Source organism: Eriocheir sinensis, chromosome 36 (genome assembly GCF_024679095.1).
Source record: "Eriocheir sinensis breed Jianghai 21 chromosome 36, ASM2467909v1, whole genome shotgun sequence".
Taxonomy (NCBI): Eukaryota; Metazoa; Arthropoda; class Malacostraca; order Decapoda; family Varunidae; genus Eriocheir; species Eriocheir sinensis.
The window spans coordinates 6,501,703-6,528,730 of record NC_066544.1 but is presented as its reverse complement, the minus strand read 5'-3'; the positions used below and the strand labels follow the sequence as shown (position 1 = coordinate 6,528,730).

The 27,028-nt window shown below is 41.7% G+C and overlaps 1 protein-coding gene across 4 annotated transcripts in view; it reads right to left on the bottom strand.

The window, feature by feature from the left end:
* Positions 1-167: 167 nt before the first annotated feature.
* The window catches only part of LOC127007663 (GTPase-activating protein and VPS9 domain-containing protein 1-like), a 35,042-nt gene continuing 8,181 nt past the window's right edge, over positions 168-27,028 (bottom strand). For all 4 annotated transcript variants that reach the window (XM_050878874.1, XM_050878873.1, XM_050878875.1 and 1 more), the window contains exons 5-21: positions 25,655-25,772; positions 25,189-25,400; positions 24,699-24,933; positions 21,554-21,643; positions 20,845-21,000; positions 19,898-20,061; positions 16,521-16,758; positions 13,081-13,284; positions 11,013-12,712; positions 10,520-10,696; positions 10,136-10,265; positions 9,844-9,959; positions 9,385-9,596; positions 8,411-8,525; positions 8,120-8,192; positions 7,425-7,622; positions 168-7,099 (exon numbers count right to left, since the gene is read on the bottom strand). In XM_050878874.1, coding sequence (XP_050734831.1) covers positions 6,959-7,099; positions 7,425-7,622; positions 8,120-8,192; positions 8,411-8,525; positions 9,385-9,596; positions 9,844-9,959; positions 10,136-10,265; positions 10,520-10,696; positions 11,013-12,712; positions 13,081-13,284; positions 16,521-16,758; positions 19,898-20,061; positions 20,845-21,000; positions 21,554-21,643; positions 24,699-24,933; positions 25,189-25,400; positions 25,655-25,772 — 4,279 coding nt within the window. In that variant the 3' untranslated portion in view covers positions 168-6,958. The remainder of the gene's footprint in view (positions 7,100-7,424; positions 7,623-8,119; positions 8,193-8,410; positions 8,526-9,384; positions 9,597-9,843; positions 9,960-10,135; positions 10,266-10,519; positions 10,697-11,012; positions 12,713-13,080; positions 13,285-16,520; positions 16,759-19,897; positions 20,062-20,844; positions 21,001-21,553; positions 21,644-24,698; positions 24,934-25,188; positions 25,401-25,654; positions 25,773-27,028) is intronic.

Sequence of the window (27,028 nt, the reverse complement as noted above, 5' to 3'; positions counted from 1 at the left end):
TGTCCAAATGTAGTAATAAAACCATGATTCTAATTCATCCCAAGTAACAGCTATGCTTCGACACTGTTTCCAAACGCTATTACTTCAAATACCCAAAGCACGATAACCAAGAGTCCTTATATGCATTAAGTTCAGACAAGGTGAACTCAGGTGAGATAAAAACACAGTTGATTATTTTAGTTTAATTATATACTGTCAAATAAACTTTCCATGATCAAGTAACACATTTCGAGACTCCAATATACAATACCAAGCTCATGATACCGCGTTACAGTTGTTATTTTTAAATATACAATATTCCGTAATGAGGCGAGTCAGGTGTCTTGTTGTCCCGAGCCTCGCCGCGCACACCTGTGATGCCCGCCCCCGCTGACCCTTGACCCCCTCCCCCCACGGGACCCCCCATGCAGGACTCAATGGTGAATAGCAGAACAGAATTTGAGTCAAGAACATAACCTGGGCCTTGAACATGAGATACATACACCCCATTCTACCCTGTCAGATCTTTTGTTACATTAATTACTGGCCCAACTCGACTCCTAAATAAATAATAGAAAATCAGCAAGGAAACAGCATCACAGTTGTGTATTTCTTGCGCTATATACACTAATATTATTTTATTATTACTATTTTTTAACTTATTATGATTAATGTTATTACTAATATTACAGCTAGTATTCCACACAAAAAAATTTTGAGGAACCACAATGGTAAATCACAGATTGTTGTGTATAGTGAATCAATCATATACGACCTATACACTGGCACACACACCTGTCTCGCCGCCACCAAGTAGTCGGCCACTCACACGCCTACGTATACAACCACCAGGCAGACCACACGGCATGTCTTATACAGCCATCCTAACATAGCCATTCTCGGACGAGGGGAAAGTCAATATGTGTACGTATTTGGTTTCTGCATAACATGTGGCCAGTTTGCATTTTGGTGACCTCGTGGTAGACGACGACTATTTGCTGCAGACAGGACAGGTGGACGACTGCCTCTAGCTTACTGGGAGGTGACTGTTAGCATGTCGTGGCCCCTTGGTGATCAAAGCTAAGACACAGAAGAGTATGCTCTGTGCTACGAGGTGCAGAGAAACACAAGGCAAAACTGCTGTAGGATTCGGATTGTTTCTTCCCTTCCAGTTTCATCCATGTACGAGGGAACGAGGAGAGTCTTCACCTCCTCAGCACAACCAGCAGCACAGGGTCACTGCACACAACTACAAGCTTCCTACAACTAAACAGTTAATCAGGCCTCTTTGTTAGCTAATATATATACTTGTGTACTATTGTTCACGGTGGCTTGATGACCCAGAGAGACACAATGCAGGCAACATCAGAGAAAACCTGGACATTCCTTCTGATTAAAATATACTTTCGGTGGTAAAAATGTACAAAATAAAAATATATATTATATAGAAATAAATGGATTGTTTGTCTATAGTTTGACATATACTGTATAATAGTCATCATGAGCATTTTTTATTTATTTTGTTCTTCCTCCAATCAGCATCACTGACTAGAGACCAATATAACAACAGAGGAAAGAGGAGATGAAGTCTGCTACTGTTACCAGACGAAACAGGTCAAGGAAAAAGATGCACCACACTCAGACTGAACAAAACTGTGTGTGTGTGTGTGTGTGTGTGTGTGTGTGTGTGTGTGTATTTACCTAGTTGTAGTTTTACAGGGCGTGGGCTTACACTCATGTGGTCCTGTCTCCATATCCATATCTGTTTCCATATGTGTGTGTGTGTGTGTGTGTGTGTGTGTGTGTCACTGGCGTCGTTAGCCTTGGGCTTCTGGGGCTTAAGCCCCGAATGTTTTGACTCTAGCCCTGAACCTTTTTTCACCCCGGGCCCCGTGCCCCCATCCCTCCAAAAAATAATAAATAAATGTTCTCCACAGGTATTGTACTGTATGTCCGCTGGTAGAACGGAGCTGATGTTATTGATGTAGTTCATACTAAAGACTACATTTTGAAGCCATATACCAGTAGTTTGAGCAGTTTGTAGTTTACTGTGCAATCTGGGAGTGTAGCTGTATGTGTTTGTCTTGGTGGTGAATGCAAACAGGTCCCCCCCCCACATTTTTTTTTTCGCTCACTGCAAACTTCAGCCCCTGATGTTTTTCTCTTAGCCCCGAATATTTTTGAACCCTAGAAACGCCCCTGGTGTGTGTGTGTGTGTGTGTGTGTGTGTGTGTTCTGTTTGTCTGTCTATCTGTTCATCTGCGTCTGCCTGTCTGTATCTTTATCTCTGTCTGCCTGTCTGTGTCTGCTCCTGTTCATCTCTGTCTGTCTGTCGCATGTGGGTGTGGGCGGGTGCCATGGTGATGCTACCAAGGTAAAGTGGAGGGAACAAATGAGGGAGGGAGAGAGGGCTGGGGAAGTGTATCAGATAATAAGAATCGAGATACAAAAATATTTGCATAATCATGACATACCTTTTTAAGTGACAACCTATAAAGCCATGGAAGAGATCTTTCACTTTACGGTAATGTAAACATATACTTGTTTAACCTTTGGTTTTGACGATGAAGAACAGCTGAATGATAGGAATACATACTTATTCATGACATAAAAACTCCCTGCCCTAGCACAGCTAAATAAGCCACTTTGAATTTGTTACTGTGAAAATTTGTTTCTAATATGAGATAATGAAAATACATGACAATGGGTTACATCAATAGAGAAATACTTCACTATGTACACATGAGACATGTACTGGGGTGTCAGCAGTGACCAAGTCATGAAATAAATTAACCCTTCTTTGTGAGCACAGCCTCTGTCCCCAGCTGCTGGCCTCACCTGGGGAGGCAGAAGCTGTTTGTGTTATCTTTATAACATCTCCCTCCTCAGGCCATCAGACCACTACCACAGCCACTAACACTGAGGACACACAAAATGGGAGATTTTCAGTGAAAAGTACATGGTCAAGGATTAAAGAGAAACATTTGCTACAGGGGATAACTGTGACCAAAAAACCCTTTTAGTACCAACTTAGTTGACAAAAGGCTCTGATTCTGTCAATATGAGCCAATCTTATTTGTTACTTTATCTTGATGGGATGCCTGTTCACACTCCATAGGTATTGCAGAATTAAAGTTTATTATAGGTCAGTGAATGATACGTAGGGATGCAATTGTAAAATGCATGTTTCGAATATCAGGCAGACAAAAACAACCTATCACACAATGAAGATTAGCTAAAAAGTGGAGAGTAATAAAAAAATGATGACAGGAAGAGGTGCTAGAATTAAACCACAATAAAATCAAGACTAGGGTGTGGGACACTAATTAAGTTAACAATGGACAAGGTTCTTGCATCACAATAAAGTTTCCTGAAGTGAGAGCTACAACTACATGTCATGCAATAGACCCTTTATACCAGAAACTGTATAGAAGGTCCAGTCAAGACAGATCACTGAGGTAGTCTGGGGATGGGTGGGTGGAAGGGTGGGGATGGTGAGTGCTCAAATGGGGAGCTTTAATATGTACATACTGCTAAATAAATGTCTGTATCAGGATAATTATGGGGTGCTGCTGAGGCTTTGTGTGTGTGTGTGTGTGTGTGTGTGTGTGTGTGTGTGTGTGTGTGTGTGTGTGTGTGTGTGTGTGAGTGTGTGTGTGTGTGTGTGGGTGCATGCCACAAACCCCATGTTATAATAATCAACATTCTGCCATGCTGTTTACCAAGACCATATGCATATGCAATAGTTCTTAAAGGCATCAAAACTGTCAAGAATTTATATATAACATTTACATGCAAGATCATACATAATAGTTAAAAATAAATATAACATATGACAACAACATTTCAAATCTTTGGAACTGCAAGACACTGAATGTACAACTCATAGCAAGGGATACAGGCTGGACATGTTTTTACAAGCAAGCAAAATTTACATGGTCTGTGTATACTGAATACCTCTTCTACCCAATTGCAGCAAAACATAAAGACAAAGTCATGAAGTCATCACAAAACACAATGCATATGTATACATCCAGGGGGTGCTGGAGTCCAGAGAAAAGAGGCAGTGTAGGCAGGTGAACCTTCAAGTGTTTTGGACACACGCAAAAAGCACAGAGACACAAATATCTACTTCAAATATATACTGGAACAGAAGAGCAGCTGTGAACCTCTGCAAGACATCAGCACACAGGATACTATGAAGGTGCACCTCCTGTGTAACACTGGTGTCACAGGAAGCAGAGAAGTGTTTTCTAGTTGGACTTTTCAAAGTTCCTTTCCAAATATATACATTCCTTAAGGCAAGTGCAAGCCACTAAAAACAACAACACTGTAATCATTGCTTTCAGGTACAACCCAATTCTTCTGGAAATGACAGCAGTACCTTAGCTGCTCAGTAGTCATCATCAAGGGATTTCAACTCGGAAGACCATATCATCCACATGCTTTATCATAACTAGTAATTCACTATACAACTTGACCCTTTATGTACTTATACATTAAAAAGCCTAAATAGTATCCTTAGCCATACCTTTCAATACAACACTTTGAAGTGTGGAAATAAACTAGGCTAATGATGGAATCCATCACTTTCCATATTACAGGCGCTCCTTTCTTACGAACATTTTGTTACGCTTTTAGACACAGCAGGACCTGTATACTCTATGGAATACAAAATTCCATTATAACTTTAGCTATATAGCTTACTCATTAGAAAACAATCATATTCAACTATTTCCATAAATAAAATAACATCTTTACAATTTCAAAACATACTGTGGGGGGCTATATTTTTTCTCTGTGAAATGGCACCAAGGTTATATATTTCTGCACTAACCTTTAAGGGTTTCATGCATTTCAGCATCTTGTTCCCAATTTCAAAAAGCAAAAGTTATCCCTGAAAATCAATCTCTTAGGCTCTAAACTGTTCCTATTGACTGTCAGTGTTGGAAAATTATGACGGCTACCATCCCTCAGCAGTGCTGGTTACCTGGTGCCTCAAAGGATGGGCCTATGTCACTACATGCCAGCCATCACCTGTGCTTACAGTGGGTGCAGACCTACAAACCAAAGCCTCCAAAATATAGCATGACTATTTGTAGAAAGCAGATCACATTTAGCAGATTTTATACATCTAACATGCATATGTGTACTAAGACCTACTAAGACTTACACACACTAATGTGCCAAATCAATATAATGCTACATGATAAATTATAAATAAATATGTAAATGCAATGATATGAATGATAACTATTCCAATACATCTTCATCAAACATACAAGACCTCTGAGGCACTTCCAAATTAGGACAGACTTCCTTACACACGGCATGTTCTCAGAGCCTGCCAAGTGTAAGCGATCCACACAGCCACGTTCAGGGACAGTGTCTTGAAACAAAAGCATAGGTGTAGGCAGCGGACCAGCAAGCCACCAATCAAGACCAATGGAAGCACTACTGCAGAAGGGGCAAAGATAAATCTTTTCCCCCTCCTTGCTCTATGTTGCCAGCCACACTAACACACACAGAAACCAATGATATGCCTTTTGTTTCTTGCAAGATGTGATCATTCTATCACTTGTTATTTATTGCACCATTAATATTAAAACATTTAAGCACTTAGAATCCTGTCTGTGCTTACACACTAAAAAAATCTAATTCAAAATACTTTGTTGCTGAGATAATTACATCACTTCTAGTTGAAGGTGATGGCTGAGAGAAAATTTCTTACTGCTGCTTGTGTGGTGACAAACCAAAGCATCAACAGTTGAGAGCAAAAAAGGATTACATGGAAGTTAGTCCAAACTACTGCAAGAGGGTTAACTATATATGAAGATAGTATGAAATGAGCTCATAACCAAAGCACAGAGAGTAAGCAAAGCATCCTCCAACAAGGTGAATAAACTGAACATCTTGCAAGCTACAAGCACACAAGGTCTTTTAGCCTCCTCTTGTAAATGCCCTGACCAGGAAACTTTTAAGGGTGTTCATATTTCTCTTTGGTGATGCACACTACAAAAATATAAGGTATGAGTATCACATCAAGCAAGTAGCCACACAAGAGTTGTTTGGTCCTCTAAGATAGGCTTTGTATCTTCCACAAATGAAAAATAAATACATAAATAAATAGATAAATATTATTGTAAGTTGAGTCCAAGAAATCACAAATTATATAGATATATCTAAGGGCCAATTTTTTTCTTTTATGCAAGCAAATCATAGACTTTGCACATTTTAAATAGCAGCTACTAAAAATACTTTTAGACAGTAGTCGTATCACTTATTTAATTAGAAACCTACGCACAATTGACTGAAATGGCTCAATACTTCACCTGTGAGTCTATTCCTCACCAGCCAAATGATTTCAATGGAAAAAGTCCTAAAAATTTATTGTACTACCTAGAAGTACCAAAAATAACAGATAAGATGGAATGTAAATTTTCCTGTTTGGCTTTTGTGGGAGAGGTACTCAAGGGCTTACTTAACAGTAGGGGAGGAGCTGTATTCTAAAATACCATGTTCACCTGAAGCATACGTTATTATGCTTGGGAAATACGACACTATGTATATTTTGCATATGTTTTAAATATCAAAACCATACATCATCTAACCTAACCAGTTTTCCATTTGCAGAAATGCATTAATGAATCAATTTAATAATTCCCAACTTACGTCAAAAAGAGTTGAGCACTTTTTGCTATCTGGCATCACAGTTACTGTACGAGAAACTTGACTTTTTAGAAACAATATCAGCCTCATTCCTTCATGAATGAGAGACCATTCAATATAAACCATCTCTAACTTTAGTCTCACAACAACCTTAAATTTTTGTGCTGTCTTCCACATCACCCAGTTTTGGAAAAATAACTTGTACATCCGAGGGGAAAGATCACATGTTTTAACAATGGTTACAGCCATGGTTCTCACCTTGCTAGCAATGGCACAAACAATGTCCAATCTGTGATGTGTCCTCACCATGTCAGAGGTGATAGTCCATTGTCTTGATGAACTCAATCCCAGCACAGAACTGTGTCCACCAGTACTGGTCCTCCCCCTTAAGCCGCTTCTCAAAGAACAAGTTGACGTACTGCACTGTGGAGAGCAGGGCTGGAGGGTTTGCCTGTTGGGACAAGGAGGACATAAGAAGTAGTATTAACTAATGGTATATATGATGAGCCAATAATCCCAGAAGTAGCACTGGCAGCACCACCATTACCACTATCCTGAAACTATTACCAGGAACAATGAGGCAACTTCAGTATTAGAATCACCACTAAAAAATTATATAACAAGTGAAAACAATAAATACCATCATCATTGCTACAGGTAAAGTATGCTGAGTAAACATGGATAATATAGATAAAAAATAAATACAGAAAGCTTTTGTTCCATTAAAGTTTTCTTCCAGTGAACTACATACACTGCATTTGCATGAAGCATCTTACCTTTATGAGAACATAGACAAGAACTGGCATGAAGTCATCAGCAGCGGGCACCGACTGGTCATGGGCGAGAGAGAGCAGATTCATGATGGTCTGCGAGGCGCGCACCACACACTGCAGCTTGTCTCCAGGGGTCTTGTAGGCACTGATGCTCACAATCTCCGCCTGTGCGCTGGGCCATGGACACTCATACTGGTACAGCTGGCACCAGGCACAAGGGAAACATTGGTATCACAATCTGACAAAGATTAGCAACTAGAATTCATTAATACAATGATCTATTAGACTGTAGCTCTAAAGCAGATGAGTATCCCATATACTTCTGAAACATTCAAATACATCTCCTCCCACCTCTCTCCTTCAAGCATTCCTCTCCTGTCAATCTACCTTACTGGTGGTCTCCCTACCATCCCCTGCTCTCCTACTTGTTTCACACCCTCATTAAAAGACTACCATTCTGCATTTTCAATGCATGTCAAAACCATCTCAATGAACTTCTCTTTACCCTTTCCACTATTCAAAATTCTACACAACTTGCTTTCACACCCATTCTTGCTCTGTACACTTCAGTACTCATCCAGCTCCCTCTTGTTAAACCAGTAGCTCATTCCCAATGCACACCTCTTTGCATTCACTGAGATGTGGAGGTTCATGACACACATTAAACTTTAACGACTGTTTTGTGTGGCCCATCTCACCTTGGGTATTCTTAGATCCTTGTGGGTTGGGGTGATAACAGCTGCCAGTTTCTTCATGTGTTCATGCAACACCCTGGAAGAATAATTAAGATGTTTGCTCTAAAGAAAAAATGTAATGACTCAAGAAAGTGATTATGAGAGATATTAATGAGAAGGAAAGAGCATTTCTTAACAGGATGACTATTGTGGCAATAAAAAGTTATGAGGCAAGTTTCTATTTCAGATGCATAATTACGTTATGTAAAATATTCCAATAACAAAAACCTCATCCCTTTAGGGATAAAAACTTACTGGTCTCTGGATACATCCCCATCACCATTGGGATAGAGAGCATGAATGTAGATGTGTGACATGACAACACGCTCCAGCACCAACTGGGCCGCGTCCAGCTGGTCCCTGGTGCTGCCTGGGGAAGGATGTCAATGAAAATTGGAAATTATACAATACAAGTTTGATTTACTATTTAGAACCTAAAGAGAGGAAAGAAGGTTCAAAGAATGTTTTGTATGGCATCAATGGTGAAATACAACAGCATCTAGCATCCCCAACATAGGCAAACATGAAATACTTAGTCTAGGTGATATTAAAGAAAAATGTGAACCTTACATTAGTGATAAGGCAACTTACTCTGTCAAACATGGAGAAAGAGAAATAACTGATGGGGATTTTTTTTTCAGGTAGAAGTAGTTGGAGTAAATTAAGGGAGCATTTACATTTAATGACATTGAAAGACTTTTCAGTGCATGGTAGTGAAACCTGGGCACTGAAGGAAGAGGATGTACAGAAGGTGACACACCAAGTTGAGGATGGTCAAGCAGATGTGTGGTACATCTCTGAAAGACATTCCTAGTGGAGTTCAGACTCTGAATGGGAACTTGAGAAGTAGGGTGAGACCTGAATGTATTAGTGGAGGGATGAGGAGGGGTATGTTGAGGTTATTCAAACATGTAGAAAAGATGGATGAGAGCAGCAGGTTGAAGAGAGGGAAAGATATGAAAGCTGATGGTACAACAGTGCGAGGTATATCAAAGATGTGGGATAAGGTTCTACAGAATGACCTACTGAACCTGGGCTTGCATGTCTGCTTGAGATTAAGTAGCATGGAGAGCTGCCATTAGAAGAACAAGGCTGATGCATGCCAGCACATTATCATCTTCCAAAACAAAATAAAACAAAACAATCTGTAATATTCAGAAATAAACAATTCAACAAAGCCAAGAAGCCTCCTAGGCCACCCCACTACAACACAGTCCCAAGATACCCACTGATCCACATGGGGTCACGCTCCAGCTCCGAATACAGCTGCATGAGGAAGTTCTCCACCAGCTGCACCTTCTCATCTGGCACAGTAAGTAACATAAAGTCGTGGGTGAAGCGGCTGAGGCACTGCTCCCGCCGTTCCAGAAACATGCGCACGCAAACACCCACGATGGAGGACATCACCACCAGAGAGTCAGCCTTGATCCTTGACAGCAGCCTGCCGAATGTGTTGTGGTGAGAACGTACAGTTAAAATAATTAAAGTTCGTATCACAACTATCTCTGTCGTGATATAACTATTATCTCTAATATAGTAAAGATTTCATAAAAAATAAATGAATATCTTTTAATACTTTGATATGAAACTGTTTTGGAAAATCTACAGTCTGGAATAAATAAAAATACACATGAGTCTAAGGAAGCTTGATGCATCTCTCACTGGGCACAACGAAACTCATTCCTCACTTCTCAAGGTGTGCTATGGTGGTGAGAAGACCCTGTCGGCTCCGCACCAAGTAGGCCACGTAGGGTGATCGGGTGCGGTAGTCATCAATCAGACTCCTTACCAGCTGTTCTCTGCCCTGGAAAGACAAACAAAAAAAGGAAAAGGTCAGTGTAGGATCAATAACACCCCTTTCAGTGCACATATTTTTAGGGAATTTACAAAAACCTTACAAAATCTCAAATCTTCAAGGACTAACATATAAAGAATAACACATAATGACAAATATACAAGCAAACCTCTACTTTATTCTACCTGTGCATCAAACAGCTGGACACAGCGAAGAGTCTCATGTAGCTGGGCCACCAGGGAGCGGTCATGAAGGTTGGTCGCCTCCGCCAGCTGACACCTCAGCCAAGTCAGCACATCACTGTCCATGCTGCTACTGCGAGGAAACAAGGCAAGGAAGAGGTCATGAGGGAAGAGTCAATTCTGAACTCATAACAAACTCAACATACTAGCATACTTAAACCTTATATATATGTACCTACAGCACAATAACACCTATACCTATAATATAATCACTAAATAACTGAAACGTCCACAAAAGAAAAGAGCCTTCGAAACAGGAAATTCCAAAGCATATAAAGAAACATGAAAAGTCATAAAACCTAGAGGTGCCACAACACAGGGACTCACTCTGAACTGCCTGGCACACCAAACTCAGGCACATGGGGAGAAATGGAGAAGTCGGCGATGCTCAGGACAAGACGCAGCTTTCTCTTGGCATCCATGAAGGCATAGCTCACCTCTATGTTGGCTGGATCAATGTACAGCCTCTCGTCCTCCTCTGTCTTGGGCATCTCATTGGCAGGACTGTGGGTCATCAAAACAGGGTAAACAAATTATTACAATGGAACAGTACAGCAGCCCAGTAACTACTCAGTAACTACGAAAAATGTTGAGGCACGTTTCTGCAATGGCACCCAGTACTACTTCATACCACAGCTGAAGCATTTCTAAGTAGCAAAACCATATCAAGGAAACAACATACACTATACAAATGTGTTATGAAAGCAAAACAAATACTATACTGAAATAAGTGGGTGGCATTAAAGCAATAAGAATACTGGTGAACTGGTTAGTGCACAAAAGGATAACTAAAATATATGAAGTACTCAGAGCCACTCACAGGCCGTGCTGGTTGGTCATCATGCCAGCGTCTGTCTCTGAGGCATCCAAACTTGGCTTCTTGTTGCGGTACTTGGCCAGAATGTCATCACTTGTCTCCTCAATGGTGGGAGGTCTGGTCTCCTCTGGCAATGAGCGACGGATGCTGGCATCCTGGCCACCCAAACCAGCCCGGATGTAATTTGACTCATCACCAGTTCGGGTCCCAGGCTTGCGGCGACCCTTGAACCCTGGAAGCTTGAAGTTCTTGAAAAATCCACGCTTATGCTTGGCATCACCATCTAACAGGTCTCGATCTCCTCGCTCGGCTGTCTTGTCAAAGCTGATGCTCTTTGGGATGGCTCCAGTAGCTGCCATACTGCCAGCTGGTGCAGTGGACTCAGACACATCCACAGGCTCAGGTGCAGGGCTGGGGCCAATGCCTGATGTAGACCGCAACTTTCCTGAGCCACCAACCCCATCTGAGCCAGAACTGCTGGAGGAGGCCAGGCTGGTGGTGCTGAGGTGCAGGCTGCTGTCCTCACCAGAACCTCGGTCACTTGAAGCAGCCAGCTTATGGTGAACTGCAATGTGACCACCTTCTGCTGCCCCACCACCCCCACCCCCACCACCAGTACCACCACCACCACCACCACCACCCAAATCCATTAATGGGCCACAGGATCCTCCCCTCCCTCCTTCTCCAATGAAAGTATTGAGAAGTAGGTGTTGGTCACCAGACACAATGCCATTGTTGGGCAGAGTGGACAGATTGAGGCTGAGGCGACCCAGGGACTGGGTGGCTGAAGCAACCTCCTGATCAGCCTGGGATGTGCCCTCACCCTCCCGACTGTCTATGAGAACTCTTTCCTCCACTGCTGGATGGATGGGTTGGAACTCCACCCTTGGGGGTGTGGCTGGCCGGCCTGCCCTGTTCAGTATTGGGATGGGCTTCAGTATGCCACTGGGCATGACCCCGCTCGTCTCAGCCAGTTGTGGTGGCGGTGGAAGGACTGGCACGGGCTTCAGTATTCCTCCACTGCCACTGCCACCTCCAACTGCCCCATCTACAGGGGAGCGAGATCCCTGGGCCCGGGGAGTAATGTTGTCCTCCTGAGGCAGAGGCTCAGGCCGCAGCATATCTCCTCCTCCCAACTCAACCTCTACTTCAGACCGTCCTGTGTCATCTGAGCGTGCCACACTTTGGGCATCATCAGTGTCAAACTCAGTCATCCTTTCTGAGTCTGAGGCAAGAACATCAGTGCTCCAGGCTTCAGAGGCCGTCTCAAAGGTCTCCCCGCCAGAATCCCTTCCAAGGTAGTCTCCTTGCATTCGGTCCAGCTCAGCCAGGTGCCGGTTCAGAAGTTGATCATGGAACTGGTCTCCCCGATCAGCCCGGTCAGCTGCCTCGATGGTCTCGGAGTCACTGGCCAACACGTCTGTGCTCCAAGTGTCTGAGACCAGAGAGATGGTCTCATCTCCACCAATCATGGGCTTAATCTCAAACCGACCAAACTTTTCTTCAATATCAGCCCTGGCTGACTTGGGGACTGTAACAGGAACATTTGGTCGGGGTGGCTGATTCTCCTCTCCACTCCTGAGGCCTGCCTCTTCCCCTTCCGTCACCTGGGAAGAAGGTGTGTCCCGCCCCGACACATTGGGGGTGCCTCGGCCCGACACATTGGCTGACACCATGTCTGAGAGGTTGTCTGGCTGGTCCTCCTGCAGGCACCAATGTGACACAATAAGAGGAAGAGAAAACAGAGCAAATACAGTTTACATGACCCTATAACATACTGACATTTACAAATAATAATATTCTGTAAATGCCACTTTTTTAACAGATTCTAAATTTTGGGAGTTCACTGTAGCTGAAAAAGATTTATATTTACAAGAGTACCCTCAAAGCACTGACAACTATGAGCTCTTCAATGTAAACACAGTGAATTAGGAAATAATTTAAAACTTGCACACAAACAGCATCTTATAGCTACAAGAAACTCACATAAAGCATTGCCTACCAGTCTATTGAGCAAAAAATACATATCACAAGAAATGCAGACGGTGGAACCAACAAAACTGCCACTTGCCTGTTCCACATCATCAAGGCTGGAGGCCACACTGTGGTTGCTGGCTGCCTCACTGATGGCCTCCAGGTTGTCTGATGTGTTGCCAATGGATCCTTCATCATGGGAAAGAGAAAACCTTGTTCGTTTCTCTATGGTGGCCTCTCCCCCGCCCCCGTCCCCCTCATCCTCCACGTTCATTCTCACACGGGATGTGGTCTTGGAGGCCTGAAAGAATAAGTGGCTCATACCCAATACAGAAAACAAAGAAACCAAAGAAAGCGTGATGGAGAATGTAAATGATCATGTAATTCATGCAATTAATCAATAGTGTTCTACTTACTCTGAAACTATTTTGGTAAACTGATTCTTCCTCACAGATATTTCATCTTTCTCATCATCCTTCCAATTCCAAAGAGCATGTATTTAACCAAATCTTATATTTAACCAAAATTTCATATGCAATGTTACATACTCAGCTTTAGATAAAGGTGCTTCCAAACTTAAATTAATCTACTGATCCAGGTCTTCATTTCCAAGCTATGTTTTCATCCTGTACAGTCCATTCTCATATTTTGTGGGAATATGGGCAGCATGTTTCCTCACAAAGTTAGAAATCACAAAGGAAGAACTGCTGAAAAGCATGTATAGTAAAACCATTTTTATGAGTCCCTTTTGGTGTTGGCCACTGCGGGTCAGCCCCGCTACGCAGCTCTGCCGCACATTCCCAACATACCTCTCTTCCTCTCATATGTCAGCTATATACTACTTCTAAATGAATTTAATTAAATAATTTGATAATCCAATAAGACTATCTAGTGTTAAGGCATCCGTTTCAAGGGTTTACCTAAAAAAAAAAAGTTTTCTGAGAAAAAATTCCAAAGAAATATAGAAAGCATGGCCTTTTAAATGGTATACTATCATATTATATGTATGTAGATAAACTGGGTTGGAAAAAATGTTTTATTACATGTATTTACCGCGCCAGTGCGTCTCGGAGCGCTGAGCTCTCATGCGCGTGTGTGGTACTCTAAGCAGAAAAATCACCAAAAATTGTTTTTCCCCGATTTTTAAAAATTTTTCTACACCACTCGCTCATTCCTGGCTGGCAACTCTGGATCATGAGTCAGAGCTGTGGGGTGCTCTCTGCTCCCTCACACGTCTCAGCTATCAACCCGCCTTTGTCACGGGCGGGTATACAGCATTTCCCTGCAGAAATCTCGCAGTTTTCGTGCTTGAAAACCTGCCAAGACCTTCTAAGAAGGCCCAGAGGAGGAGAGAATGTGCTATAGCTGCCAGGAGGAGGCAGCTACAGACACGAGGAATCTCTACAGCCACTACAACATCCGAGCCTGGTGTTGAGGGGGAGTTGGCACCTCCTGAATGGATAATATCCTTGTAAAAGAAGGGGAACGGATGCCTAGGAGTAATACTTTATGCAGAAAACTTTCTGAGACCTATACAGCCTCCAGCACCGTTCATACAAAGTGATATAGATCACGATTACGAAAAGTGGCTTTTTCTCGATTCTAAAGTTGCTCGCACATAATGCGAAATAACTTCAAAAGTTCTGAATGTCTCTAAAAAGTTTTTTCACCAAAAGAAAGAGCGTAAAAAGATGTAAATTTATGGGCCGAAGTTTTGTTCTATATATCTTCAAACATTAGTTATGAAAATTTTTGTAGGATTTTTTTTGAGGAAATTTTTTTTTTTTTTTCTGACTCTTATTAATGGTATATCTTATCAAAAAACCTGGCTTCCAAATGCAAGCAATACAATGTTGTATACGGTGTTAGAAAGTCATGTAAACTGGATAAAAACTTTACGACTAGTTTCGATTTTTTTTAAGGGTCGAAAAACTGCAAAAAATCTAAAAACTGAAAAATTATTCTTTGAATTCTGCTGAAAATTGCACAGACCCATCTCGGAACAACCCCAATTGACATATATAAAAATAAAAATAATAAAATTTCAGTGATTTTTAGGATAATAACAATGATTTTGTATAAATACCACAACACTTGACAAATTTGCCAGTGTGAGTGACAGAGTGAAAGCGAGGAGGAAGAGGAAGAAAGAGGAAGAAGGGAGGATTAGGGAAGGACGGCAAACAATAGGAAGAGAGAGAGAGAGAGAGAGAGAGAGCGAGCTTGGAAGATAAGGGCGAGGCCTGTATACACTTCAACCTCAACTCTAATCCAGTAATTGGAGACAGAGATGTGGCAGAGTTATTTGAGGAGTGCTTGTGGTGTGAGCAGAATGGATGGAGTGAGTAATGAAAGTGTGTACGAGCGTTTTGGAATGTGTCACAGGGGTGAAGGGAAGAAGTGTGGAGTGGTGGAAGAAGTGAAGTGACAGACTTTAAAGTGGTTTGGCCACATGGAGCGAATGGATGAGAGTAAGATGACCAGAGAGGTGTATGTGAGTGAGACAGAGGGAGGGAATGCTAGAGGACGACCTCCAGTGAAATGGAGGGAGAGGGTGCAAGAGTACGTTAGGGAGAGGGGAGAGAGATCTTTGAGAAACTTTGAGCAGGCAAGGAGGGAGTGTCTGGATAGAGAAAGTTGGAAGCTCTTCTTCTTCTTCTTCTTCTTTCTTTTTTTTTCTTTTTTTTTTATGTCTTGGCCTATTGCGCCAGTAGGCTTCTTCCCGGTGGAGCCTGGATTCTTGATGGTCGGTCCAAGGCTTCTTCCCAGTGGGGCCTGGTGGTCGGCCCAGCCCGTTCTGGCACAGGCTAGTGTTTATAGCGGCGCCATCTTGCGTTGGCTCATGCTGCCCTCCCGGAGCTCATCTTTAATCCTAGAATCTAGAGTCCAGGTTGATAGGTGGTCTTCTGGACAGCATGTGGGTAGTTTTAAGCCACTCGGCGGCAGCTGAAAAATCACAGCTTGGTGGCACCAGCTGGGGATTGAACTCACGTCCTCCTGAACGCGGGGCCGTTTCGCTATCCGTTCAGTCCCGCCATCCCTTGGTGGGAGCTCCTAGGAGCAGGCGTCGATGAAATGGTGAATGAATGATGATGAGATATGGCAGTGTGGTAGGGAGGGACAGACCCCCAGTGGCCAATGCCAAAACAGACTCGTAAAATGGTTTTACTACAGTAATGGCTATATGGAGGACACCTAATCTGCTTTGCACACTGTCCCTTTTTTCTCAATGTTCCCCTTTCATTTTAGTTACATTTTACACAAAAAACATAAACGTGTATATTTCTTGCTAGAATAATAAGCAAAAAACAATGTAGCAAAATGGACTACATTTAACAGTAGTAGTATGTAGTAGTAAGGAATGACAAAATTATGATGAAACAATATAGATTTTATATATTGTGTTGTCATAGAATCACATGAACCATAGAATCTGTTCCATATGATAGGACTGCTAACGGTCAGCCATGTTTTCAGGGAGGGCTTTGCTACAGCCTCTAGTCACCTCATATGCACATGCACCAGACCCCAACTGACCTGGACTGTAGAAAGGACCTTCTCCTCAGCCATGAGTCCTGGGCACTCTGGGGGGCTGAATGTGTTGAGGGAGATGACCAGAACTGTGTCATAGTCCAGTGGTGGTTGCGTTGATTCCCCATCCTCTAGACTTCCTTGGCCTGGCAGCTGGGTGGAGCTTCCCCCTGTGGAGTCCTGTAGTGACCCTAGGGAATCTGAGTCGCCACTGCCCTCACTTTGGCTCTTGTTGGCCTTGATCCTGGACACAAAGAAATGACATTCATCATCCTCATAGCAATTCTTTACAACTGCCCTGTAGTAAAATGTGCATGTGTAATCCATTTATTACTTGTATATCCAAACAAACTGGGTAACAAAGGTTGTTTTCCAAAGTCTTGCTCACTCACTCACTCACTCTCACTCTCTCTCTCTCTCTCTCTCTCTCTCTCTCTCTCTCTCTCTCTCTCTCTCTCTCTCTCTCTCTCTCTCTCTCTCTATATATATATCATCATCATCATCATCATCATTTCATCGATGCCTGTTCCTAGGAGCTCCCACCAGAGGATGGCCATGGCAGAAGAGTTTCCAACTTTCTCTATCCAGACACTCTCTCCTTGCCTGCTCAAAGTTTCTCAAAGATCTTTCCCCCCTCTCCCTAACGTACTCCTGCACCCTATCTCTCCATTTCACTGGAGGTCGTCCTCTAACATTCCCTCCCTCTATCTCACTCACATACACCCTTCTGGTCATCTTACTCTCCCCTATTCGCTCCATGTGGCCAAACCACTTTAAAGTCTGTTGCTTCACTTCTTCCACCACTCCACACTTCTTCCCTTCACTCCCGTGACACATTCCAAAACACTCGTACAAACTTTCATTACTCATTCCATCCATTCTACTCACACCACAAGCGCTCCTCAAATAACTCATTTCCACTGCCTGCACTCTAGACCTCTGACTTTCATCCCAGGCCCACGTTTCACTTGCATATGTGAGGTACTAATATTGTATTTCTCAAATCCCTCTTTACTTCCATGCTCACACTTCTGCCATTCATGATTCGTCCCAAAGACCCTGCCACCCTTCTTCCTTGCAATGCCCTTTCTCTTATCTTTCCCTCTATACTACCATGCTTACACATAACTGATCCAAGGTACTTAAACTCATTGACTTCCTCCATTTCTTCACCATTTAAAATTATTTTGCATTCTTTTTCACATTCAATTCCCACTCTATATGGGCATACAAAATCTACAACCTCACTTCTACTTCACTCACAAACCATCACTTTACTTTTGTTGACATTTACTTTCAGCTTTCTCCTTTTACAGACACTATAAAAAACAATGACCAAATTTTGTAAGTCACTTTCATTATATATATAATATATATATATATATATATATATATATATATATATATATATATATATATATATATATATATATATATATATATATATATATATATATACACAGTGGTGGGCACTGCGCTAATCCGCTAACCGTTAATTAGCAAAGCTAACTTTTTCGTTAGCTGATTAGCGTTTTCGCTAACTTTGGAAACGGTTAGCGGACCAATTAGCTTCCGCTAAATGTAGCTCCTCCTCTGCTAACTTTAAGTCCACTAAAAAATACATACAGGTTAAAGGTTTGTTCTTGTCCATTGTGGGCACATGGCACAATAATTCCAGGGGTTCCACTTTTGGGTAAATTATGCCTTAAAGTAGGGTAATTAAACAATAATTAGGGAAACTTTTTGGAATCTTAGGGTAATGCATCTTCCATTTCCAACTTTTTGAACTCGGGATTTAATAATCAATCAATCAATCAATCATTAATAACAAGAATTCAATATTTTCCACCTTACAAGAAATAAACTTAAAATAATAAAAATAAGTGTCAGTTATGGAAAAAGTAAAAAATGCGAAAATTTGCAGGAAATCCTGGGTAGAATATTTGGATTTAGAATAAACTGGAGACTTCTGGAGAGCTTCTGGAAAGCTCTATAACTAAGCTACAACATATTGAAATTTCAGTTCACTAGGTCTGTTTTTATGGGTTTTAGAGCCAAAATACTAAACCGAAGCTAGATCCATATAAAAAAGTTAGTGGATAGCGGTTAGCATTAGCTTCCACTAATTTCTTTATCAGTTTAGCGGTTTAGTGTAAGCAAAGCTAACTTTTAAGTTAGTGAACTACCAGTTAGCGAAGCTAACTATATATATATATATATATATATATATATATATATATATATATATATATATATATATATATATATATATATATATATATATATATATATATATATTATATATATATATATATATATATATATATATATATATCTATATATCTATATATATATATATATATATATATATATATATCTATATCTATATATATATTGAGTTGAAATATGCGAATTCACTCATATGCGACTAACCTAAATGTGCCAAGTATTCGTTTTATGAGAGAAAAATTCAATATTATGCAAGTAGCGGCGGTAGTGCAACTGGTTGGTGAGGTATGGTGGCCAACTCGCACTAGGGGGCGGCGGGTGCAAATGTTTTCCCGCACTTTCCTCGCCTATAATTAACTTTTTCCTCCCTCTGATCCTAAACTGAGAAAGTACAATTTCTAATTTTTTGTTTGTTTACAATGTATTTTCACACTATATTTTACAGTTTATCTGTACTTAATGTGCTTTATTGTTGCTTAAGTGCTTTAGTATTGTGAAAAGGTGCCATAATAAATAGTTAGAGGGTTCGAAAACAGGTCGTGGAACATAACCCCCTATAATTAATGGGATGATAGGTTCGATATATGCGAATTCACATTATGCGAGCTTTTTGCAGAACGTAACCCTCGCATATACCTGGTGTGTGTGTGTGTGTGTGTGTGTGTGTGTGTGTGTATATATATATATATATATATACATATATATATATATATATATATATATATATATATATATATATATGTATATATATATATATATATATATATATATATATATATATATATATATATATATATATATATATATATATATATATATATATATATATATATATATATATATATATATATATATATATATATATATATATATATATATATATATATATATATATATATATATATATATATATATATATATATATATATATATATTTTTTCAACATCCTGTTCCTTCACAGGAACCTCCCTCCAGACATTTTTGTTGTAGCCACCCACTGGAGGGAACAAGGCATCAGAGATATAGATAGATAAGATAGGTAGGGGGGAGTCTCAGGAACATAACCCCCATAAAAATCAAGGGATGACTCATAGACTATGGATGACTGTATGTGGACAAAGTAAAGAATGCAAACAGTTACCCTGTCACCTCACCTGTTGGACTTGACACGCCCCAGCAGGTTCTTCTTAGTGGTGTTAGGAGTGGAGATGGCTGAGCTACTGGAGGGGACTGGGGATAGGTGGGAAGTCTTGAGACGGCCAACCACAGTCTCCAGGTCCTTGCGCATCAGATCGTCATCTGGCAGCTCACCCATCACCTGTTTAAAAAGATAGGAAAGGTAAAATTACAAGACTGGCAAGAACAAGAGCAGCTGAGTTTAAAGTTTCATCAAACAAATAGGTGGTGCTGAATGAGATTTGCTAACAGAGGAAATCTAATGTAGAATTCTTGAAGACATATACAAGGCTCTAGAAACATAAATATATCTACTCAGGATGACTGATACAATCCAATCCCTCACTAGAACAAGAAATAAAAACAAATAAAACTGAGCTGGAGTTCTTTTGGAAAACATGGTAATATACTGAAAGGTTCTCTACAACTGTGCATAAAACTAAGAGCTTCCTCCCAGTCATGACACATGGTTCAGACACATGAACATTGATCAAGTCTCTGGAGAGGGACTTCAGAAGTGCCCAAAGATGGATGGAGATATTGATGCCAGGTATTAATGTAAGGGAGAAAAAACTGCAAATGGATGAATCAACTAAAGCAATTGACACAATAAGGGCAATTAAAATGAAGAAATGGCAATGGTCGGATAATATATGTAGAAGAGATGACAACAGATGGAAAAAAGTGATAAACTGGAAAATAACAAATATAAAAAGACCTGAGGGGAAGCCATTCACCCGATGGTGTGATGAAATTAAGAAGTTCATGAAACAGTTGCATTAAAATTAGAAAATAGAGGCACAGGACATATATGAATCAAATGCCTGGGAGAGACCTATGTCCTGCAGTGGAACAATAAAAGCTAATGATCATGATGACAATATATATAGATAAAGATACAGACAAGTCTAGCGTGTAGACTCACCGTTTGCAGGAAGGTAACAAAGGACTGCAGGTGGGGCTCAGGGATGAGGCAAGAGGAGCGGATGAGGGTGCTGAGGGGGCTGTTGAGGCAGGAGGCTGGTGGCGGGACCTCTGTTCCCCCACCCTCCAAGATGCTGTCAACAACACTGGCCGTCATCTGCATCACCAAACAGTTAGCAAGGAGCAGAAAAACAGCAACATGTTTGTAACTAGTGGTGTGGATGTGGTGCAAAAAATATATAGTAGTAATAATTGTAAAAGCAGTAAAGTTGCTATTAGCCAACCATAAAGGGTACAGATGATTTACATAACTGAAAAGCTAGATAACACAACATACGGTCACAACATATATCAATATTTCAAAAAATATTTCATGGTAAAGGTGGAGAGAAATTTGTCAGCATTCATGGGTCTGCTAGATATGGAAATGAATAATACAATGGCTGCTATCAAATGCATAAGCAACACTATTGGATATGCTGGTGTATTATCAAGAGTTTCCAAAGCCAAGGTTGTTTGTGTCAAGCAGTACCTCACAGTACCACATAGTACCTTAGCTTTCATACTCAGGGGAAAGGGGTGTGTATACAGTGACACAACTTTAATGAGCCCAAAGCTTATTGTGAGGCCTCAAGCAACAACTTGCTTAACTTCTGCCAACATACAGCACTGAACACACAGAAGGTCAGACAAACCAGGCCTTGGCTCACCTCCTTGTCAAAGTGGGAGTACAGGTCAGACAGCCTTGTGTCGTGAGGTTCCCACCGGCTCATGGCCAACACTTGCAAAATTTGAGCAATCTGAAAAGAAAATAATGTAACAAACAAAAATAGTAAAGATTTTTATACAATATTTAATCAATACTACTGGTCATATTCTTTTAACTGTAAGTCCGAAAAATTAGTAAATAATGGACAAACTCCTTTCCTGAAACATATCTTTCAACATTGTTCCACAACCATTCACTCCAGGAGCACCAACACACCTACCTTCTCTTGCTGCTGTCCACTGGGCCCTTACAAAGTGTTCCATTTAGATCTCCCAGTGCAACCACTCACTCGTGGTATGCTCTCTTCTACTCATAGTCAATGTTTACACAAATCCCTTCTCCTCCTTCCCCACTTTATTATCATGGACACTGGTTAATCTGGCAGGGTTTTGGAACCAAGGGAATTGACAGACTGATGATGCACCTGTACTACCAACTTCTCACTTTCTCATGATGAAGTCATAGACCTTTAACCCTTTCCATACGGTGACGCCGTTGGACGCCGACATCGGCGTCACCGGAGTGAAGGGGTTAATCCTCTTCTAAACCTCTTAAGAGGAAATGGAAGAGGATTAAAAGGTTTAGAAGAGGATTAAGAGGTTTAGAAGAGGATTAATCCTCTTCCATTTCCTCTTAACCCTTTCTATACTGTGATGCCGATGTCTGCGTCACCATATGGAAAGGGTTAATCCTCCCAATCCACTCTCAATTACATTTTCCCTTCCCACATGTACACTCTCCTGTTTTAGATTCAATGCATGCTGCATTATACTCCTCCCTTACCCAGTTGCTCTTGCCTTTATTTTCCAAGGTCCGTGCAGAAAATATCTTTCACTTCTTAATGAAGTCATGACTTCCATCCTCTCTCACTCCTAATTTACCACTTTTCCATTTGAAACAGCAATAACATAAACAAATGCACTTAGTGGAAGAAAGTCAAAATAACTGATGAGAAATAAAGTGCTTCACCCCTCAACCTCCTGAATCATAAGCACCTCAGAGCAGATTGTATCATAAATGCACTTGGCAACAGGGCAGCCATCATCAAGAGTCTCAAATCATCTTCAAAGTTTTGCTGATGACTGTACCCAAGAAATTTATCTATCTATCTATCTATCTATAGACTTTGGCCAATGTCCCCCATTCCAAGGGGGTGGCCCACTCCCGGCAGATGCTCTTTCACTCACACACCCACACAACCATTCATGCCAACTTGGTCCCGAGGGGCTTTAGAGTACTCACTGTTCCTGTACCACACGCGGGCCACATACAGCACAGTTACGGGGAACCTTCCACAGTGAGACCCGACAGCAAAAACTGGTTTACCCCCACCGCTTCATCCACCGTACCCCACTAACACTTTCCCCACCTGCGCAGGTTCAAGTGTAAGGCAACCCCCTGTTCCTGTGTCACCATTTACCCATCTACAATTGCTTTCCATTCACACCTATCTCTTTCACTCTCCCTTCCTTGCTCTACTGACAAACCTCACACACCCAGCGCTCTTTCCACTCCCTCCATCCAACCTCTTCTAGGCCTTCCTCTCACTCTCACCCCACTCACTTCAGCCTTCCACACCCTCTTTTCAGACATTCCTCACTCATTCTTACCATATGCCCATACCAACTCAGCACTCTCTGATCCACCCTTTCAGACAGCTTTCTCACCACTTCTGTTCTCTGCCTCACATCCTCATTTCTCACTCTGTCCATTCTCGTTACACCTACCATACTCCTCAGGCACCTCATCTCAAACACATCCAACCTCTTCTTCTCGTCCTGTCTCACATTCCACGTTTCGGCCCCATACAAAGCTGTGGGCACAACTACTCCCTCATAAAGCCTTCTCTTTGCATTCATCCCTAATGCTGTTTCTCAATACACTCTTCATTCCACCCATACATTTACTCGCTTCTTTCACTCTGTTTCCAACCTCCACAGCCACTCTCCCATTTACTGCTACATGCGACCCCAGATACTTGAAGCTTTCAACTTCCCCCAGCAGCTCCCCATTCAGCCTCACATTCATTCTGCCACCATCAGCATCCCTTACACAACTCATAACCTTACTTTTTCCCACATTCACTCTCAACTTTCTTCTTTCACACACTCTGCCAAACTCTTGTCACCAGCTTTTGTAGGCCCTCCTCACACTCCGCCACAAGGGCAGTGTCATCCGCAAATAACAACTGGCTTATCTCCCACTCCCTTTCATTTTCACTCACCAGTGCCAACAGTGCCAAGCCCTCACCTTGAACTCTTGCATTCATTTCCCTCACTACTCCATACATGTACATGTTAAACAGCCACGGTGACATCACACAACCTTGCCGCAACCCCACATTCACCTCGAACCAATCACTCTCACCTTTACCAACTCTCACACATGCCCTACTATTCCTATAAAACCTTTTCACTGCAGCCAATAACCTACCTCCTATTCCATACATCTGCATTACACTCCATAATGCCTCCCTATCACCTCTATCATAGGCTTTCTCCAGGACCATAAAGGCCAAGAGCACTTCCTTACCTTTACCTAAACACCTGCCTTACCGCAAACACCTGATCCATGCACCCTCTGCCACTCCTAAACCCACACTGCTCCTCACCAACCATACACTCTGTCCCCCATCAGACCCTATCAATCAATACTCTCTCATACACCTTGCCAACCATGCTCAACAAACTGATACCCCTAAAACTACCACACTCATACTTATCACCTTTACCTTTATACAGTGGCACTACACATGCACTCTTCCACTCCAAGGGGATGGACCCCTTTCTGAAACACACGTTGAACAGCCTCACCAACCATTCCACAATCCTGATTCCACCTTTTTTCAGACATTCTCCATGACACCCATCCAACCCAGGGCTTTTCCCGCTTTCATTTTCCCAAATGCCACTTGCACCTCCTCTCTTGTGAAGCTCCTTTCATTCTCCTCACCCATCACAGTTACTCTCCTAGCATCCCCCACAGCCACAATCACTGCCATACAATGCAAAAACAGGCAAGAAACAAACTAAAACTTTCAAATAATAAGAAAATATATTTAGACGAACAATCAGGACCAGTCTTACCTGCATTAGATTAAAACTGGAGATGTGTGATATGGGAGCATCACAGATCCCATACGGCTCTGGGGTGACCATGGCAGGGCACAGAAAGAAGGCAAACACCAAGTCAACACAGATGGCGCTGACCTCCCTCGTGTCAGTCCTCTTCGCTGTGAGGAGAACCTCATAGAGGACTCGGACAAGCCACGACAGTTGTGGTGGGAAGCAGTTCATCGCCTCCTTGATGCTTTCTATGAATCTGTAAGGAAACATCTGCCTGTTACAACAAAAACTTCTTATAACTTATTTTAATGTCACAGTGGCATGCTGCTATGCTGGGTTTGGATCTATAGAAGTCTGCACATTACCAACTTATGAGTAATTTTTCACTTTTTTCCAGAAGTTTAAAAAAAATTAAGTCAATAGTTATTTCATTAAAATAATCAATGCATTTCTTAATACATAATTCCTTTCTATCTTCTTTTTTCTCTATGTGTAACCCTTGCTTGTTTACCTCTCAGTGATTTTGACCAGCTTGGTGATGGTCCATGCTCGGTACTTGGCCAAGGCAGCATCGTACTCTGGCGTTCCTTCTTTCCCAAACCTGCGGGTGCGCTCCTCAGGCAAGAAGCGACCAGCAGCTTTAGAAGGGTCTACATCAAGGAAGAGTTCATCCTCCATGAGAAGTTGCATGATGGGTTGGTGGAGGGCGGCCGTCAGAAACACCTGGGACAGAGTTACAGTGTGTTGAGACTCTCTAGTGAGAAGTTTGAAATGAAAGGCAGCTGAATAAAAGCTTGCTGAATGGCACATGTGCAACAAAACTATCATGAAATATGCAAAATAAATTCTTGAGGCAAGCTATGAGGTACTGAAATGAAAACAGACAACAGGCTTTTTTATTTTTCTTGAAAAAAAAATTCATCTTTAGGAAATCAGTAATAAATGTTCTCTTTTATGGTGTGCTAGGGGTGCCACACCTTGGCCTGGGGCAGGGAGTCCACATAGGCCTGGTAGATCTGACTGAAGGCACAGGAGCCGTGACGCAGGAGGCGCCGCGGAGTCTCTGAGGTGGCCAGCTGCAGCTCCATCAGGTGCCTGACAAGCAAGAGAGGATTTCAACATTACTTCAAGGGTCAAGTATCTTTCAGCCTCACTTAATCCTTATGTAATTACAATAGAAAATTACCTGATCACCTTTCATAAACATCTACACATTCATACAGGCTTCATGTTTTCCACAACTTTAAACTATGCAAATTAATGTGACATCACCCATATCTAAACTTTATCACCATTTACACAAATAATGCAACACTGCTTAAATAATATGATGCTTGAAGGAAATAGAAGGAGAGACAGAGGATGTGATATTATTATTATTATTATTATTATTGTTATTATTATTATATATATTTTTTTTCTCTCTTTCTTTTTTTACGTTCTGGCCTAAAGCTATGGTGACCGGTAGGCTTCCTTTAGGGGCCTGGTGGTTGGCCCAAGCCTGTCATGACCCAGGTAAGTATTTATAGTGGGGGCATCTCTTCTTGGCCCATACTGCCCCCAAGAGTTCATTCTTGATTCACTTGGATAGTTCCTCTACAGCAGGGGCGGGCAACCTTTACAGAGTGAGGGCCAGATGAGACTTTTGGGAGCAGGCTGTGGGACAGAGTGACAAACAAAATCCCCAAAGTGACTATATACAATACATTATACAAGAATTTTATTGAAAACATACAAATCAGTGAGACGGCTGGTGCTGCTTGCCATGAATAAGTGTTTCAATGTCTGGCTTGATGGATGAGGTAGACAACAGAAGAATGTCGCTGAGGTGGCAGTCCGAGAGCTGGGAGTGAAGGTGAGACTTCGTGTACTTCATTTTGGAGAAAAGCTGTTCGCAACAGTAGGTGCTGCAAAACATGGCCACGATGCGTTGAACATGCACAATGCATTTTGGAAAATTGCTAGAAGGGAGGACGAGGTCACGGAAGGACAGCGGAGAAGAGGTGCGGAACTTCCCCTTCAGTTCATCATTGCACTGCAAATCCTCCAACTCCATCTGCAGGTGGGCAGGGGTGTCGTCCATGGGGAAGTCAAAGGGAGTGGTGAAAAGCTTGAAGTCTGCAGCCAGCGGCCTGACTCCTGCGGAATGGAAGGCAAATTCCTCCCGCAGAGAAGCGACGACACTAACGCAAGTGTCCAGGTTCACGTTGTCAGATGCACAAGCAACAAGGCGAGGAAAATCCACAAACTGGCCAATAGCCAACTGAGCAATGTTCTTAACTCATAAAATTTTCTTACCTGTGAGTAATATAAATAAAACAAATTATACTGAGTCACTGACAGGGGTGTCT